At 39.9% G+C, this 15,736-nt stretch overlaps 1 protein-coding gene across 1 annotated transcript in view; it reads left to right on the forward strand.

Annotated features, from left to right (window-relative positions):
• Positions 1-457: 457 nt before the first annotated feature.
• LOC120516564 (calmodulin-like) overlaps positions 458-15,736 on the forward strand; it is a 45,824-nt gene continuing 30,545 nt past the window's right edge. The window contains exon 1 of the mRNA XM_039738324.1: positions 458-877. Coding sequence (XP_039594258.1) covers positions 458-877 — 420 coding nt within the window. The remainder of the gene's footprint in view (positions 878-15,736) is intronic.

Below are 15,736 nucleotides of genomic sequence, written 5' to 3' on the forward strand. Positions count from 1 at the left end.
CCCAACTGGCCAGGGCGCCAGCCCACCGTAGATGACCTATATCATATCAGCAAAATCAGTTTTATTTGATGAGATTGGTCTTTTCTCTGTCTGTTCACACAAACATTTCCCCGATTTTGAGCACGTGTTTGGCAATCGTCGTATTTATAAAACAATCGGGCATTTGTATGCGACAAGAAGAAAATGATGCACTACATTAAATCTCACCAGTTTACACCGAAATTGTTGTTTTCCTTTCCCCAATAATTACTCCAGCTCATCATGGGAGGGGCCGGTTTTTGACAGCAACGCCGCTTATTTTCTCGCAAGAATTTGTAAATCACGCTAATCCAGATCCTTACAAATCTGCACTTCACAGCCTAACCAGAAACAGTGTGCTCTTGGATTTTCTTTGGTGTTTCTGGTTTTCTTGTACACTTATTTATTTTTTTTTTTAATAAATAAAAAGACAAGAGCCATGGCTGACCAATTGACTCCACAACAAATTGCTGAAATCAAGGAAGCTTTTTCCTTATTTGATAGGGATGGGGATGGCACCATTACAACAAGAGAGCTCGGAAATGTCATACGATCATTAGGTCAAACCCCAACAGATCAAGTGTTGCAAGATATGGTCAATGAAGTGGACATAGATGGAAAGGGAACAATTGAGTTCAATGAATTCCTGAGTATAATGGCTATGAGAGTAAATGGCCAAGATATTGAAGAAGAAATGCGTGAGGCCTTCAGGATACTAGACAAGGATAACGACGGGTCAATCAGTGAAACTGAAATGCGGCAGATCATGAAAGGCTTAGGGGAGAAATTAACAGATGAAGAAATTGACACAATGTTCAGAGAGGCCGATAATGATGGAGACGGACTAGTGAATTATGAAAAATTTATACAAATGATCACTGCAAAGTGAAGCTCTCCCTTTAGTCTTCCAGAAAAGAAAAATGGCATTTGTTTGCTTTTAATTGCAAATTTGTTGTTTTATCATACTGTTCTAATATTTAATACTGAAACAAAGTCCTTCTTAACACATAAAATATTACATTCAACAATTATATACATATCAATTTGAATTACCATCAGAACTTTTCACTTAGAAAAAATATATAGTAGTTCTAGAGTAAATGTTAAATTTCCAAGTTTATATTTACTAATAAATTTAAATCACTACTCCAAATTCTGACACAGGACAGACAAGGAATAGTTTGTGTTAGGCATAAAATTTGGCAGCACAGCAGAAAAGACATTCTTGTTGCCTCCAAAATAGAATGGGCCTTTGCATCAACAAAAGTATTGTTTTTTGGCTAACAAGGACATTTTCCATAGTATTTTAAAACACATAATGCTAATTATTAAATACAAATATTCTTTAGCGAGGTTGTTATATGATTATGCTTTGCACACTTGGTTTATATACAAATACTCCTAGCATTAATGTATTATGGATTTCTCTATTTACATCACTTGGTTTAAAGTATTGTTTCCAGAAGATCACTATTTTACAAATTTTGTTAAATTATTTACAGGTTTCTTAATACCCTCTTTATAACATGTGAAGATCCTATTGGCTGAACACTAATCTTACTATGATATCAAAGAATACACAACATATTAGATATGGAGAATGTTAACAGTTAGGATATGCATGTTACTCATGTAAAAGGCCACATATCATGAATTATATATATATATATATATATATATATATATATATATTCATGATATTATACACACACACACAATGTACAGTAGATGTTCACTACCAAAGACTGCTGTCAGGCCCGCCGCCGGGGGTGTGGGGTGGGGGCTAGGAGACAAACGGGACTCTGGTCCGGGGTCCTAACGGAAGAGGGCCCGTTCACGTTTACATTTTTTTTTTTTTTATGCTGATGTTGTGCACGTAGATATATATTCGGACAATTATTCAAGTTACATGTAATAGAAAAGTTAAATCATTTAGCTTACAACAATACAAGCGTGTGTTTTAATAGCCGCACGCTCCACACAAGTAGATATCATGCTCGTGTCGTGTGACGCACGCTTGTCAAAGACAAAGGAGAGCCGACACTGACGTCCTTGAGCTTGACGTTGGGTAGTATGTTTGTTGTACAGGGTACGTGGATAATGGATCGACTTCGCCGCTGTAATTGAATCCTTCCGTTTCACACACATGCGCTGTTCTGTCTCAGACAACAGCAATTTTGTTGTGCACTATCGTGGATGTTGACGTGTATGGTGTAGCAGAGATAATTCATTCGCTTTGGTGTTTATTGTTGCTTTTAAAGCAGTGACGAGTGCGTTGGTTTTGTGTGTATCAAGAAAGATTCTGGATCACCCGGATTTTTTTGAAAACTTTGAAGATTGATATTGCAAGTTACCGTACTGATTGTACACCATGTAGATAACCCTAACCGTCAGTATATATTAAAACGTTCAGATGTCGCTCCTATCCATTGCATTGGTATGATTGTACCGTTTCACGTTAGATAATACATAGGCCTATCTCATTAATGTATTGTTTCAATTCCGCTACGAGCTTCTGGCTGTCCTTCTCGCAGTCAAACTTTGATGTGCGAGAAGGCTTAACTCATCAAGTATGCGATTCATAAATGCAGCATTGTCGCTGTCGGATTACATTGCGATCATTTTGTATAGGTATTTGAAGGTTTTGGCATGTGGGGTCCACACGTACCCAGTTGTCTGGAGCCCAAATATTTCCGGCGGCGGGCCCGTTATCTGTACCGTTTCCTCTGAAAGCTAACTCCCTTTAAAGTGTGCACAGATCTCCCTGCAGCCTCTCTGCTGACCTACTGACTTCTGGGAATTGAAGTCCTGTCAGCACTGCTGCCACAGGTTTACCCTACTAACAGACTTGTTTATTTCTATGCTCTAACTGCGAAAATATTCGATTTATAAATAAAGAATCTTACTTCGCGGAAATTCATTTATCGCGGCAGAGTCTGGAACGGATTAACCGCGATAAACGAGGGTTGACTGTATATAGAAACACTGCACTTTAAGGCCTGGGATAGGATATACGTAACGCTACGTGACGCTGCTGCAGTGTACTGCCGTGCGTACTTTAAGTAAAGCTGGAGGATTCCACCTGGTGTCAGTGCGAGAAATCATCAAACAACGTCCGGTTTTGCTGTGTTGTGAGTCGACGGACGAAAGATGTTAAAAATAAACGTTATCTGCATTCTGATGCTGTTGCGAAGAATATTGTGACAGTATGCGATACCTTTAAAATGTAATAATACACGGGGAATATGTGACACTTTGTATTGCCTATGCGAAAAACAGACGAAGAAAAGCACCATGGTGACATTAACGTCAGCATTTAAGACTGATGATTTGTTTCTCTGCATCGAACCATTCGTCAAACAACAAAGCACGCTGTTTGATCCTGTTGAAAGCTGCAAGTCTGCCATCACGCGTTATTTTCTGACGACTTGCTCAGAGCGTAAGAGCCTAACCAGCCGAAGATTTCACTTTCACATTTTTACACATCACAGTATACAGTACACCTCCAAAACTGATACAATCTGAAGTCTAGTCGTGGCTGGCGTGTGCCGTTTCAAACCAGAACTCTGTCAGGGTCACAGTATCAGCAATCGCAGCTCTTCATCGTCACTGAGATGTTGCCCTGTACAGGGAAGCACTAAAGCCTTCGTGGAGTTCAGATTTCTTTGTATCGTAAGGGCGTCTCTGCCGTCTTCCTCAGAACCCTCTTGATTTAAAAAAATACGCTCCTTCCTTACCGGCCGGCTGCTGCCAGTTAAACGCCAAGCCCTGACACATGCTTACAGTATTTTATCTTGTCGAGCCCTGCCTGTGAAGCCTTGATTGCCAGACCATCTTGTCAAGCGCTACGATATATTCTCGGAAATTAAAATAATTTATAACATGTCTTTAGGAATATTTTCAGGAAATCCCCTACAGTTTTAATTTTCACAGTTTCGGTAGTCTATAGGAATTCTTAAAATATGGGGACCTTCATATTTCGCTCCTTCGTTTCTTAATGCCTGGATAATCTGTTATTCATTTTTTATTCAATTAAACTATTACAAATCTGTATCATATTGACCTAGTTCAAATCTATAGAGGTGCTTCAACTACAGGAAACAAAGCACATGAGAGTAAAGGTGATATTTGTAGAGATAATATATTTAGGGCGGAACAACATGAATAGCAATGTAAAACTCAAATAAAGAGCCTTGGCTGGCACGGAAACAATTGAAAAGTATAGAATCAAACAATGATAAACCAGCACATTAGCGTACTAAAGTTCTTAATTATAGAAAAATGAAAATCGCTCATTCTATGACAGCTTTCAAAAATGTAGTGTCAGATTTTGTAATTGCACAATAACTCATACTTTCAGCTTAGACATGAACTATACTGTATATTTAACTATATCCATCCATCCATTATCGAACCTGCTATATCCTAACTACAGGGTCATGGGGGTCTGCTGGAGCCAATCCCAGCCAACACTTGGCGCAAGGCAGGAAAAAAACCCTGGGCAGGGTGCCAGCCCACCACAGGGCACACACACCCCCCAAGCGCACTCTAGGGACAATTTTGGATCGCCAATGCACCAAACCTGCATGTCTTTGGACTAACTGTGAGGCAGCAGCACTACCCACTGCGCCACCGTGCCGCCTATTTAACTATATTTGCAATCAAAATTAAAGAACCTACTGAACATCCTATGTATTATAGACAAATTTAATCTTCACAAGAGCACTAAAGCCATCTGCTATTACTTTCGGATTGGAGTGGCTAACTATAAAAAGTTTAATTTGTTGCAAAGTTAATGTTTGTAATATTAAAATCACCATATTTGCAATAAATAATTCTGAAGAAATTGTTCTGATGTTGGTAAGGTTAGCACTGTTGCTTGAGCTAATTTAGTTTTAAGTCCTGGATTGGTGACAGCATATATGTTTGTTCCACATGTCAAAGATTAGGTTTATTAGCAGGGATAAATTAGCATAGAATGAGAGATTAAATGTTGTTCATTACATATGCAGTTACAAACTTTGGGCCTCAGTGTAGTCTGACAAACTAGCCTGGACTGATGCTTTGTAAGAGCTTATTTATACAGTCGATGAGGGTCTTGTTCAACACAAAGCTTATTGCTTCCCTCTGAAGAGAAAATACAATAAGGAGCGAGTGGACCACAAGCTGCAGGATGTCATCCTTAAACCCACTGCTTCAGCTGGGGCATCTCCAGTGGCATTAATTTGCAAGCCAAATGAGACCTGCAAGTTATGCATGAACTTCCAAGGGTTAAGCATAAAGATGTACCGTAATGAAGGACTGGTTTCTCATTCTCCTTGCGCTCAAGATCCTGGAATCCTTGGGCTCGACGACAGCTTTCATCACATTGGATTTACACTGCTTACTAGCAGGTGAACATGGAGATTGAATACTATTGCAAAAACGACTGTCATCACTCCCAGAGTGTGGATCCTATTTACCATAAAGCATTCTGAACTGAAGAATACCAGCGCTTCATTTCAGCAATTGATGGGACAAGGGAGTTCATAGGAAGAACATGCTTGGTTTATATTGGCGATACAATTATATTTTCCATCAGTATAATAACATCTCCAAGGCCTAGAACCCACCTTATGAAGAATCAACCAGCCTAAATTATCTTAAAACATCAAGAAGTGGTACTTCAAGTAATGCCAACTCTAATTCCTACCTCATATGGTGTCAGCTCATGGAGTCAAAAGCGAATCCTACAAAGATCAATGCCATAGTGAACTACCCATTGCCCTTTGCCCAATCAAAGTTTGTTAGTACATAGTTTCTGTTGCTGCTGAAACAGGCTAAAGACCCTCATAACTCAGCTTTGGGATAGGTGGGATCAATGAATGCATGAATTAATGAATGTTGAGTTGGTTTTTGTATCTGTGCAAGAGTGCCTTGTGATGGACTGGTTCTCTCCATTTTACGACTGGTTTATGGATTCCATCTTGGATAGGCCCCAGATTACTATGACCCTGCAATGGAAGAACTAGACTTGAAAACAAATGGGCAGGTTAATGGAACAGTTAGGAAGTTTTTTTTTTCCTTCAGAGAAATTAACATAATATTTAAGACAAAGTTCAGCACAAGGTTTTAGATGGACGACTCCCTACCACTGCCTTTGATATGCAAAAAGTAGATTCATGTATTAGAGTTCCTTATAAGGGATTCACTGTAAAAGATAAAAAAAACAATATGTACTTTATATTATAATCTAATGATTTAATTCCAATTTTTGAATTGAATAATTCTGTTTTTGCACCGTCATCCCTTTACAAACTAGTGTGGCCTGCCAGAAGCCAAACCCTCCAGCATTAATGAAGTCTGAATGTGATGCTAGTCAGTCATGGGGCAGACTCAGATACTATTAAACGTAGTGCAGCAATGGCGAGTTCCCAATTAGCTTAAATGTCCCTAGAGTTATGTAGGAGCAAGGAGCGGATATTTCTTCAGATTGATTGAGAACATTAATTCTCGACAGCAGATGGAAAATTGAGCCAAATTAAAATAACCATAAAGATTATGGCTTTGTGACAGCAAAATGTCTGTGCATTAATCAGAATGTTTACTGTAAATGACTGAACATTTTATTTGAATTAATCTCTACTTTATCAAAGGCTGGTCTTGGGTTTAAACTAAATTGCTCAAAAAAAAATTAAAGGAACACTTTGAGAACACATCACATCTCAATGGGAAAAAAAAAAAAATCCTGCTGGATATCTCTACATGGACTGGGTAATGTGTTACGATGTGGCATCCTTTCATTCCCATTCCTGTGATGGAAATGAATTCAGTCCTCGGTAGGCTGATCATTTTCAAAGTCACCCCGGAAAATCAAAGTGAAAAAAATGATACGGAAGGCTAGTCATTTTGCCAGAAATTTCATTACAGCAACTCCAAATCATACTCAGTAGTTTGTATGGCCCCCAAATGCTTGTATGCATGCCTGACAACGTCGTCGTAAAGGACGTGCTCCTAATGAGATGACAGATGGTGTCCTGGGGGATCTCGTCCCAGATTTGGACTAGGGCATCAATGAGCTCCAGGACAGTCTGAGGTACAACCTGGTGACGTCAGATGGACCGAAACATAACGTCACATCCAGAAGTGTTCTATTGGATTGAGGTCAGGCGAGTGAGCATGGGGGCCAGTCAATGGTATCAATTCCTTCCTCATCCAGGAACTGCCTGCATACTCTCGCCACATGACGCTGGGCATTGTCGTGCACCAGGAGGAACCCAGGATCCACTGCACCAGCGTAGGGTCTGACAGTAGGTCCAAGAATTTCATCCTGATACCTAATGGCAGTCAAGGTGCCGTTGTCTAGCCTGTAGAGGTCTGTGTGTCCCTCCATGGATATGCCTCCCCAGACCATCACTGACCCACCACCAAACAGGTCATGCTGAACGATGTTACAGGCAGCATAATATTCTCCACGTCTTCTCCAGACCCTTTTATGTCTGTCACATGTGCTCAGGGTGAACCTGCTCTCGTTTGTGAAAAGCACAAGGGCACCAGTGGTGTACCTGCCATTTCTGGTATTCTATGGCAAATGCCAATCGAGCTCCACGGTGCTGGGCAATGAGCACAGTGCCCACTAGAGGATGTCGGGCCCTCGTGCCATCCTCATGAAGTCTGTTTCGGATTGTTTGGTCAGATACATTCACACCAGTGGCCTGCTGGAGGTTATTTTGTAGCCTCTGGCAGTACTCACCCTGTTCCTCCTTTCCCAAAGGAGCAGATACCGGTGGGTCTTGCTGATGGGTTAAGTACCTTCTACAAGGGGCCCTGTCCATCTCTCCTAGAGTAACTGCCTGTCTCCTGGAATCTCCTCCATGCCCTTTAGACTGTGCTGGGAGACACAGGAAACCTTCTGGCAATGGCATGTATTGATGTGCCATCCTGGAGAAGTTGGACTACTTGTGCAACCTCCCTGGGGTCCAGGTATCGCCTCATGCTACCAGTGGTGACACTGACCGTATCCAAATGAAAAACAAGTGAAGAAACAGATGAGGAGGGAAAAATGTCAGTGGCCTCCACCTGTTAAACCATCCATTCCTGTTTTGGGGGTCGTCTCATTGTTGCCCTTCTAGTGCACCAAAGCAGCTGAAACTGATTAACAAGCCCCTCTGCTACTTAACTGACCAGATTAATAGCCCACAAGTTTCACGGACTTGATGCTATACTCGGATCAAAACATGTTCCTTTAATTTTTTTGAGCAGTATATATTGCTTGTTTTCTTATTTTTACACTAACAATCGAATTCAGCGAGAAACTTACATTAACAGACATTACCATCTAGCATGCTTGTTTATTATGACCCCACCATCACAGGCTGCATAGTGGCACAGTGGTTTGGCCTGCTGCCTCACAGCTCCAGGAGACACTTTCAGATCCTGGCCCCTGTGTGGAGTTACCTTGTTCTCACTATGTTTCATGTGTTTATTGTTCTGCTGCTCCAGTTTTCCTTCCCCATCCGAAAAAAAAAAAAAAATGTACGTTTTGGGAACTAACATCTGTAAAATACTCCGGTGTGAGGGAGTATGGGTGTTAGCAAGTTTGCCCTGTGACAAACCGATGCCCTGGCCAGAGCTGGTGTCTTGCCTTGCATGGAATGCTGGATGAAGCAGGTTCAATGATGATCTGCATTTCGGGATGCACCTGATGAAGCCTTTACAACTGAAATGTGTCTCTTATCCTTGTTCATCTTCACCATGGAAATAACCTTTAACGTTTTTTCTTTTGCAGGGGCAGGCTGACACAGACCATCAGTAACTTTGTTATATTGTTTCACCTGAAAGAAAAAAAAAAAAAAAAGATGCAATGGATCTAATCAAATGAGCCTTTGCCAGATTTTTTTTTTCCCCTCTACTGTTCATCACATTTTTTATTTAAACAAGTGTATTTAATGGCTTCACTCTGTAGGTTGTATTCTCTGGCAGACTTTATCCATTTAGGAAACTTACTCTTGAAATTTAACTGCATAGCTCTACCTTCTTATGCAAATTAAGTACCGATTCACCAATCAGAGGAGTGACATGCATGGATTTTTTGCAGCTTCGGGGTGGTGGAGGGTATTTGATTGGCAATCGGCTGGCTTGGAATGAATTGACCAATATTGGGGTAGATCTTGTGGGACTGGATAATTGTGACTGAGACTGGGTTCTAAAGTGCCTGTCAAATCTGGCAACTCTGTTCCCAACAGTCAACCTGGTCCTGTCATAGAGATAATGCACCCTGCTGAAAAAAGGGTAGTAGACCCAAATATTTTAAGAGATTGTGGTGCCCAGGGAAGACTGCCTGTAATACTCATCAAGACCCTAGAAAACCAGCATATGATATGGGTACATGACACACTGACTCAGCTAATGGACAGCAGAAACATCTCCTCTAAGACATGTTAGAAACCAGTTACCATAGAGGTGAAGAAGAAAAGTAGAGGCTTGTCTTGAAGGCTTGGCAAGGTTTAGGGTTGCAGTGGTCACCATCGAGCACTATGACCTTTAATTTTGGAGACAAAGTCTAGAATGTTGAAGGTGTGAGATTAACTGTAACTGCACCACTCTTAACACAACTACACAATCCTCATGACCAATATATACCTACAGTGCAAGACTTATTTAAACTGCGGCACAGCAGAAGACCATCATCCCCTCACACAAAGCACAACACCTGAATAAATATACCTCTGTTACTGTACTACTGAATTTCACATCAAAACCACATCTCTTAGCAGCAAAATAGCATTAACATAATTGAAATTTGACTACTCATTTAAACTGACCAAGACGTCTGGTTTGCTTTCCAGGATATCTGATCTGCCCCTTTCATTAATAGCCCTGAAAATAGCTTGAATCCAGTTTACATAGGAAGCGAAAGGATCAACTCTAGAAGCTGGTTGAACTGCTCTACAGTGATCCCCCACCAGTTTCTGTGGAAACATATTTAATTTTCTATCACAGAAATGTGGGGTTTTATATTGATCGTTTTTTATGGGGTTTTGACAACTTGTTACGTTGAAATAAGCGTTTTTCTATGCTAAACTATTAATAACAGCAATGTATTACTGTAATTATTACATACATACATACACCTGTGCTGTAGATAAATGAAATTGGAGTACAAATTCAACAAGTACATCCTACCTGTAGTGTACTTTGCAGCCAATTCATTGTAACAAAGCGTACGCTTTTCATTTGTCACTAAGCGTGCTAGACAAGAGTTTGTTAGAACAATATTTATAATAACTATAACTGTAATAACCAAACTTAGAAAGTTGAAGTTTTGAGTTAAACTCATATTAACGTTTGCTTAATTTGAATTGAATATAAATTTCTTTCATAGTCATAACTTATGGTATAGTCTTTTCCCCCTATAAGTTAGCAAGAGATAGAACCTTCTTATTACAACTGAGAAACAGTGGGATAATAAGCTCAGTTGTTGTTTAGAACAGGTCCCAGTACATGGGGACTTAAAAGACTCATTTTAAACTTAGAAATGAGATAAGCATACAGTTTTCTGACCGTTTTGAAATGGTTCAGAAATGTTAATAGTAACGATTTGAGATGTAACAAGATTAAGCTTAGAATTGAACTTTTCTTAACATTAATTTTTCCTTTTTCTGCAATTTTAAATTTTCCTTTTTTGTGTGAACTGTTTTACTTTGAAACTTAACTAAATCTTTAAAACGAAGATATTGTCTGTGGAATCATTTCTGCGCGTCAGGCTTTTATCGAATCCCATTTTTTGAGTTGAAGCTGCTGAACTTTGGTAATTTTGGGAAAACACAGCTACAATAACATAACTCTAAATATTGACTAAAAGTCAATATGTATATAAAATAACGAACATTTAAGCAATACAGTGTAGTAAATCATTAAATATACAGACATTGTACACTACGGTAGACAGAGAGTTTCATGTTACAGTACCCAGATGATTTCTTACAAGGTAATATAAAATCATATCAACCAATCAGAGTGGGATTTTCATTCTCTTGGGCTCTGATTGGCTGCTGCTCACGTGGTGTAATCTCGCAAGAACAGTGAGCGTGGGTCCCCGACGCATCTCAGTTCTCTGCATATCAAGTAACATGCTTGTGGTCCAATTGTTGTGAGCAAACTTTTTGTGAACGTTTCGTTTTGTTTTAAGCCCTATAATGGCTCCCAAGTGTCCTGCATCTTCTAAGCCTTCTGGTAATAGTGAGCCTAAGTGCCAGAGGAAGACCTTGACCATTCAGGAAAAGGTAAAACTGCTGGATATGCTTCAGGAAGGAAAGCGTTACGCGGATGTCGCTCGCCATTACAAGCTTACATGTGTTTAAAGCGTGTGGGAGGGGTATTTTAAGGCTTAAACTATAAAAACATTTTATTTATGTGGTCTTTCTATATCGTGGATTTTCACCTATCGCTGATGGGTCTGGAATGTAACTTCCGCAATAGGCAGGGGATCACTGTAGGCCTGGGCTTGATTGACAATATCCACAGTGAATAAATCTACTACGGTTTGCATTGCATATGACAAGGATGGACAGGATTAGGAATAAGTACATTAGAGGCTCAGCTCATGTTGGATGGTTTAGAGACAAAGCCAGAGAGGCGAGATTGCGTTGGTTTGGACATGTGCAGAGGAGAGATGCTGGGTATATTGGGAGAAGGATGCTAAGGATAGAGCTGCCAGGGAACAGGAAAAGAAGAAGGCCTAAGAGAAGGTTTACGGATGTTGTGAGAAATGACATGCAGGTGATGGGTGTGACAGAGCAAGATGACGAGGACAGGAAGAGATGGAAAAAGATGATCCATTGTGGCAACCCCTAATGGGAGCAGCCGAAAGAAGAAGATGGTGCATATCGTTGGGACTCAACAGCAACATATTTACTACTACTACTACTACTACCTCTTCACTCCATACAGGTAGCAGTAACAAATATTTTCCTATTTAGTCCTAGCTATATGTACTATAGATTTATTCACTGAGGATGGAACAGTTATATCTATTCAATTGTTTTTCATTTTAATTATCAATGGTTCAGCTTTCTTTGAATAGATTAGTTTCCCAGCTCCACTGCTGTTTCTAACACCTGATATTATGCAAGCAACAAAATGCTAATTGCAAGCTGTTGCTCTGGCTGCCATTGCAGTCACTTTAGTTAACTGAAGCTTTATTATGCTACTGAAGTTTAGGTCTGATAAGAGTGTTCAATGAACAGACACATTAACAATTACTAAACAACGTAGAAATAGGCACGGTGTGTGGTGTAAAACCTACAAGGAGACTACAGAAAACAGACAAAACAATACCAAAGGATTTGCCTCCTGAAAGAAGGAAAGATAGAAAGTGGAGAATAAATGGGTTGGAGAACAGGAGAGCCCCATGAGAGAATATTTGGTGCATGCACCGTGTATGTCTGTTTGGATACATCTCTACCAACTTTTTATACCTTCAAGAAGCAATGTGGGCCCATTTCACCTTGCAGTCAAACTGACTGGTGACTACTGATGGACTGCCCTCTTCCATTCATTCATAAAAATGCTCAAAGGAGTTTACTTTCACCTTCCACCACTGCGTGGTTGCATTGAAGGTGTGCTTTGGGTCAGTGTCATGTTAAAAAGTGAACCATCTCCAATTTTCAGCTTCCTAGCCAGGTGCAAGTGCAGGTTTTCCTCAGTTTTCCACCTTCTCTTCAACCTGACACCACCACTATGCTTTACTAAAAGAATAAGGTTCTTTGGATGGTACATCATATTTGGTTTTCAACAGATGTACCATTCATTGTTCAGTAAACCCAGAATAACAGGTTTTATCTGACTACAAGTAACTTTTATCAGTTGGCCACAGAATCTTGAGGATAATTTTTAGTATCATATGAAGCAGAACTGACATGGCTTTCTCTGTATCACCCTTTCATTTAGTCCAGAATTGTAGAGTGCTAATGATATTTTTGTCACCTACACAATGTGACCCATCTTTACGATAAAGCCCTGTAGCTCCTTCAAAGGTGCATTTGGCCTCTTGATAGCCTCTCGTCATGTTTGGTCATTCAGTTTAGAGGGTTGGCCTGATCTAGGCAAGATTTTAGTAGTTCCATACATTTTCCATAACTTAATGATGATCAGGAGATTAAAAACTTTTGCATCCATCTCCTGATGCCAGCATTTCCAGAGTTTTATCTAAAAAAAAGGAAAATTGCTTTTATTCTGAAATAGAATTTTCCCAGTTGACCACAGGTTGCTTTGCTGAGTGATCTGTCAGAGGTTTGGTACTACCTGAGCTAATTTACAAATACAGCTGTAAGTTTCGTGATTCGGGGAGTCCCACAGCATGTAAGACCCAACAGCTATTACGCACATGGGTTGGATTAGCCGGCCCCAAATCCCGAATAGATGTTAAGGGCCTCATACAATCTTTATTTTTAAAAAAAAAATGGGGTTTGTTCTTGTTCAGTGAAGAAAAGCAAGCTCCGTAGAGCACATAAGCAAAACAAAATTGCCTAAAAAGTAAATGCAATTCAAAGTAAGCAAATAAAAGTATACCACAAAAGCCAAAAAACAGAGCAAAAATGCCAGAAATCCATAAAAGGCACAGCAAAACGCAATCAACTCCGCACTCCCAGAGTGCATTTGAAATGAACCGCCAGGAAACTATGGGAGGTCATCCAATTTGTAAGGTGGATGGTGGTTCATAGTGGAGACTGGCAGGTGGCCCCACCTCGTGAGGGACCACTCCTTAAACAAATGGTAAATAATAAAAGCTACACAGACAAAACCAAAAATTAATGAACACAATTTTGATTCTAACTAGCCTTATCTAATCTATTGTAAATAAACGTTAGAATAAAAAAAATGGAATAAGCCTGGTTTAATGTGTTTCAATTTTCTGACTTTTATTCAACAAACACTAAACATTTTGTAAGGAGTAGGAGACTTTCCATACTCATCATACAGGTATGGGCAGTGACGTGTGGTGAGGTTCATGGCTGGTGAGGCACTGACTCCTTTAGAGTTAGATTTTCAAATATATGAACCCAAAAAGAGTAGCTTATTCACTATTCAACTGGCAGCATGCACACTGACTACTGGTAATGTTTCATATCTCATCAGCATTCACACATTGGCAAGGTACATATTTGGCTAAGAAAGAACGTTACATTTATAGTGGTGAGAGAGAGAGAGCGCATTTGCTCCACACCCTCCATGTGTTCTAAATTTGCTGTTGTAATTCCACAATTCATACTCATTCAATACAAATGTAAGTATAGAGTGGTGTACAAAAAACTGAACTGACCTTAATTGAAATATTTGATTGTTTTTAAAAGCTTTAATTCCGATGCTTTAATCAATTTTAATACATACTGTTCAACAAAAGGATAGAAGAAAAACAAAAGAATATTATATTTAAGGTCAAAATTTAGTTTAAGTGTTGGCTTGTCTTTCTCTTAGTCTTATTGCATTTTTTATAAAATTGAAAACCGTCTTTGGTCTTACCTTTACTTGTAAAGGAAATCCATGTGCCTGTCCTTCTCCACGAAAATCTCCGTCACTTTCTTATAAAAGTCCTCCTTATTTACCTGTAGTTTTAAAAGTCTTAATCTAATCGTCCATTTTGGCCGTCAGTCGTAACAAAAAATAAAAATTAATGGACCGCTGCAGTGCACTTAACTTTCTGATATCGCTAACTTACTGGTGCCCAGAGGCTCTGCGTAGAACAGCAGCAACGAGCACCTGTTGGGCTCCCATGCGCCCCCTTCAGGGCTACACGGTACTGTCTGCCTGACCTTGTGCCTTTTCACTGCGGTTTTATGTCCGATTAGCAAGACTACCTACAGTGGTGTGAAAAACTATTTGCCCCCTTCCTGATTTCTTATTCTTTTGCATGTTTGTCACACAAAATGTTTCTGATCATCAAACACATTTAACCATTAGTCAAATATAACACAAGTTAACACAAAATGCAGTTTTTAAATAATGGTTTTATTATTTAGGGAGAAAAAAAATCCAAACCTACATGGCCCTGTGTGAAAAGTAATTGCCCCTTGTTAAAAAATAACCTAACTGTGGTGTATCACACCTGAGTTCAATTTCCGTAGCCACCCCCAGGCCTGATTACTGCCACACCTGTTTCAATCAAGAAATCACTTCAATAGGAGCTGCCTGACACAGAGAAGTAGACCAAAAGCACCTCAAAAGCTAGACATCATGCCAAGATCCAAAGAAATTCAGGAACAAATGAGAACAGAAGTAATTGAGATCTATCAGTCTGGTAAAGGTTATAAAGCCATTTCTAAAGCTTTGGGACTCCAGCAAACCACAGTGAGAGCCATTATCCACAAATGGCAAAAACATGGAACAGTGGTGAACCTTCCCAGGAGTGGCCGGCCAACCAAAATTACCCCAAGAGCGCAGAGACGACTCGTCCGAGAGGTCACAAAAGACCCCAGGACAACGTCTAAAGAACTGCAGGCCTCACTTGCCTCAATTAAGGTCAGTGTTCACGACTCCACCATAAGAAAGAGACTGGGCAAAAACGGCCTGCATGGCAGATTTCCAAGACGCAAACCACTGTTAAGCAAAAGAACATTAGGGCTCGTCTCAATTTTGCTAAGAAACATCTCAATGATTGCCAAGACTTTTGGGAAAATACCTTGTGGACTGATGAGACAAAAGTTGAACTTTTGGAAGGCAAATGTCCCGTTACATCTGG

Source organism: Polypterus senegalus, chromosome 16 (assembly GCF_016835505.1).
Source record: "Polypterus senegalus isolate Bchr_013 chromosome 16, ASM1683550v1, whole genome shotgun sequence".
NCBI lineage: Eukaryota > Metazoa > Chordata > Cladistia > Polypteriformes > Polypteridae > Polypterus > Polypterus senegalus.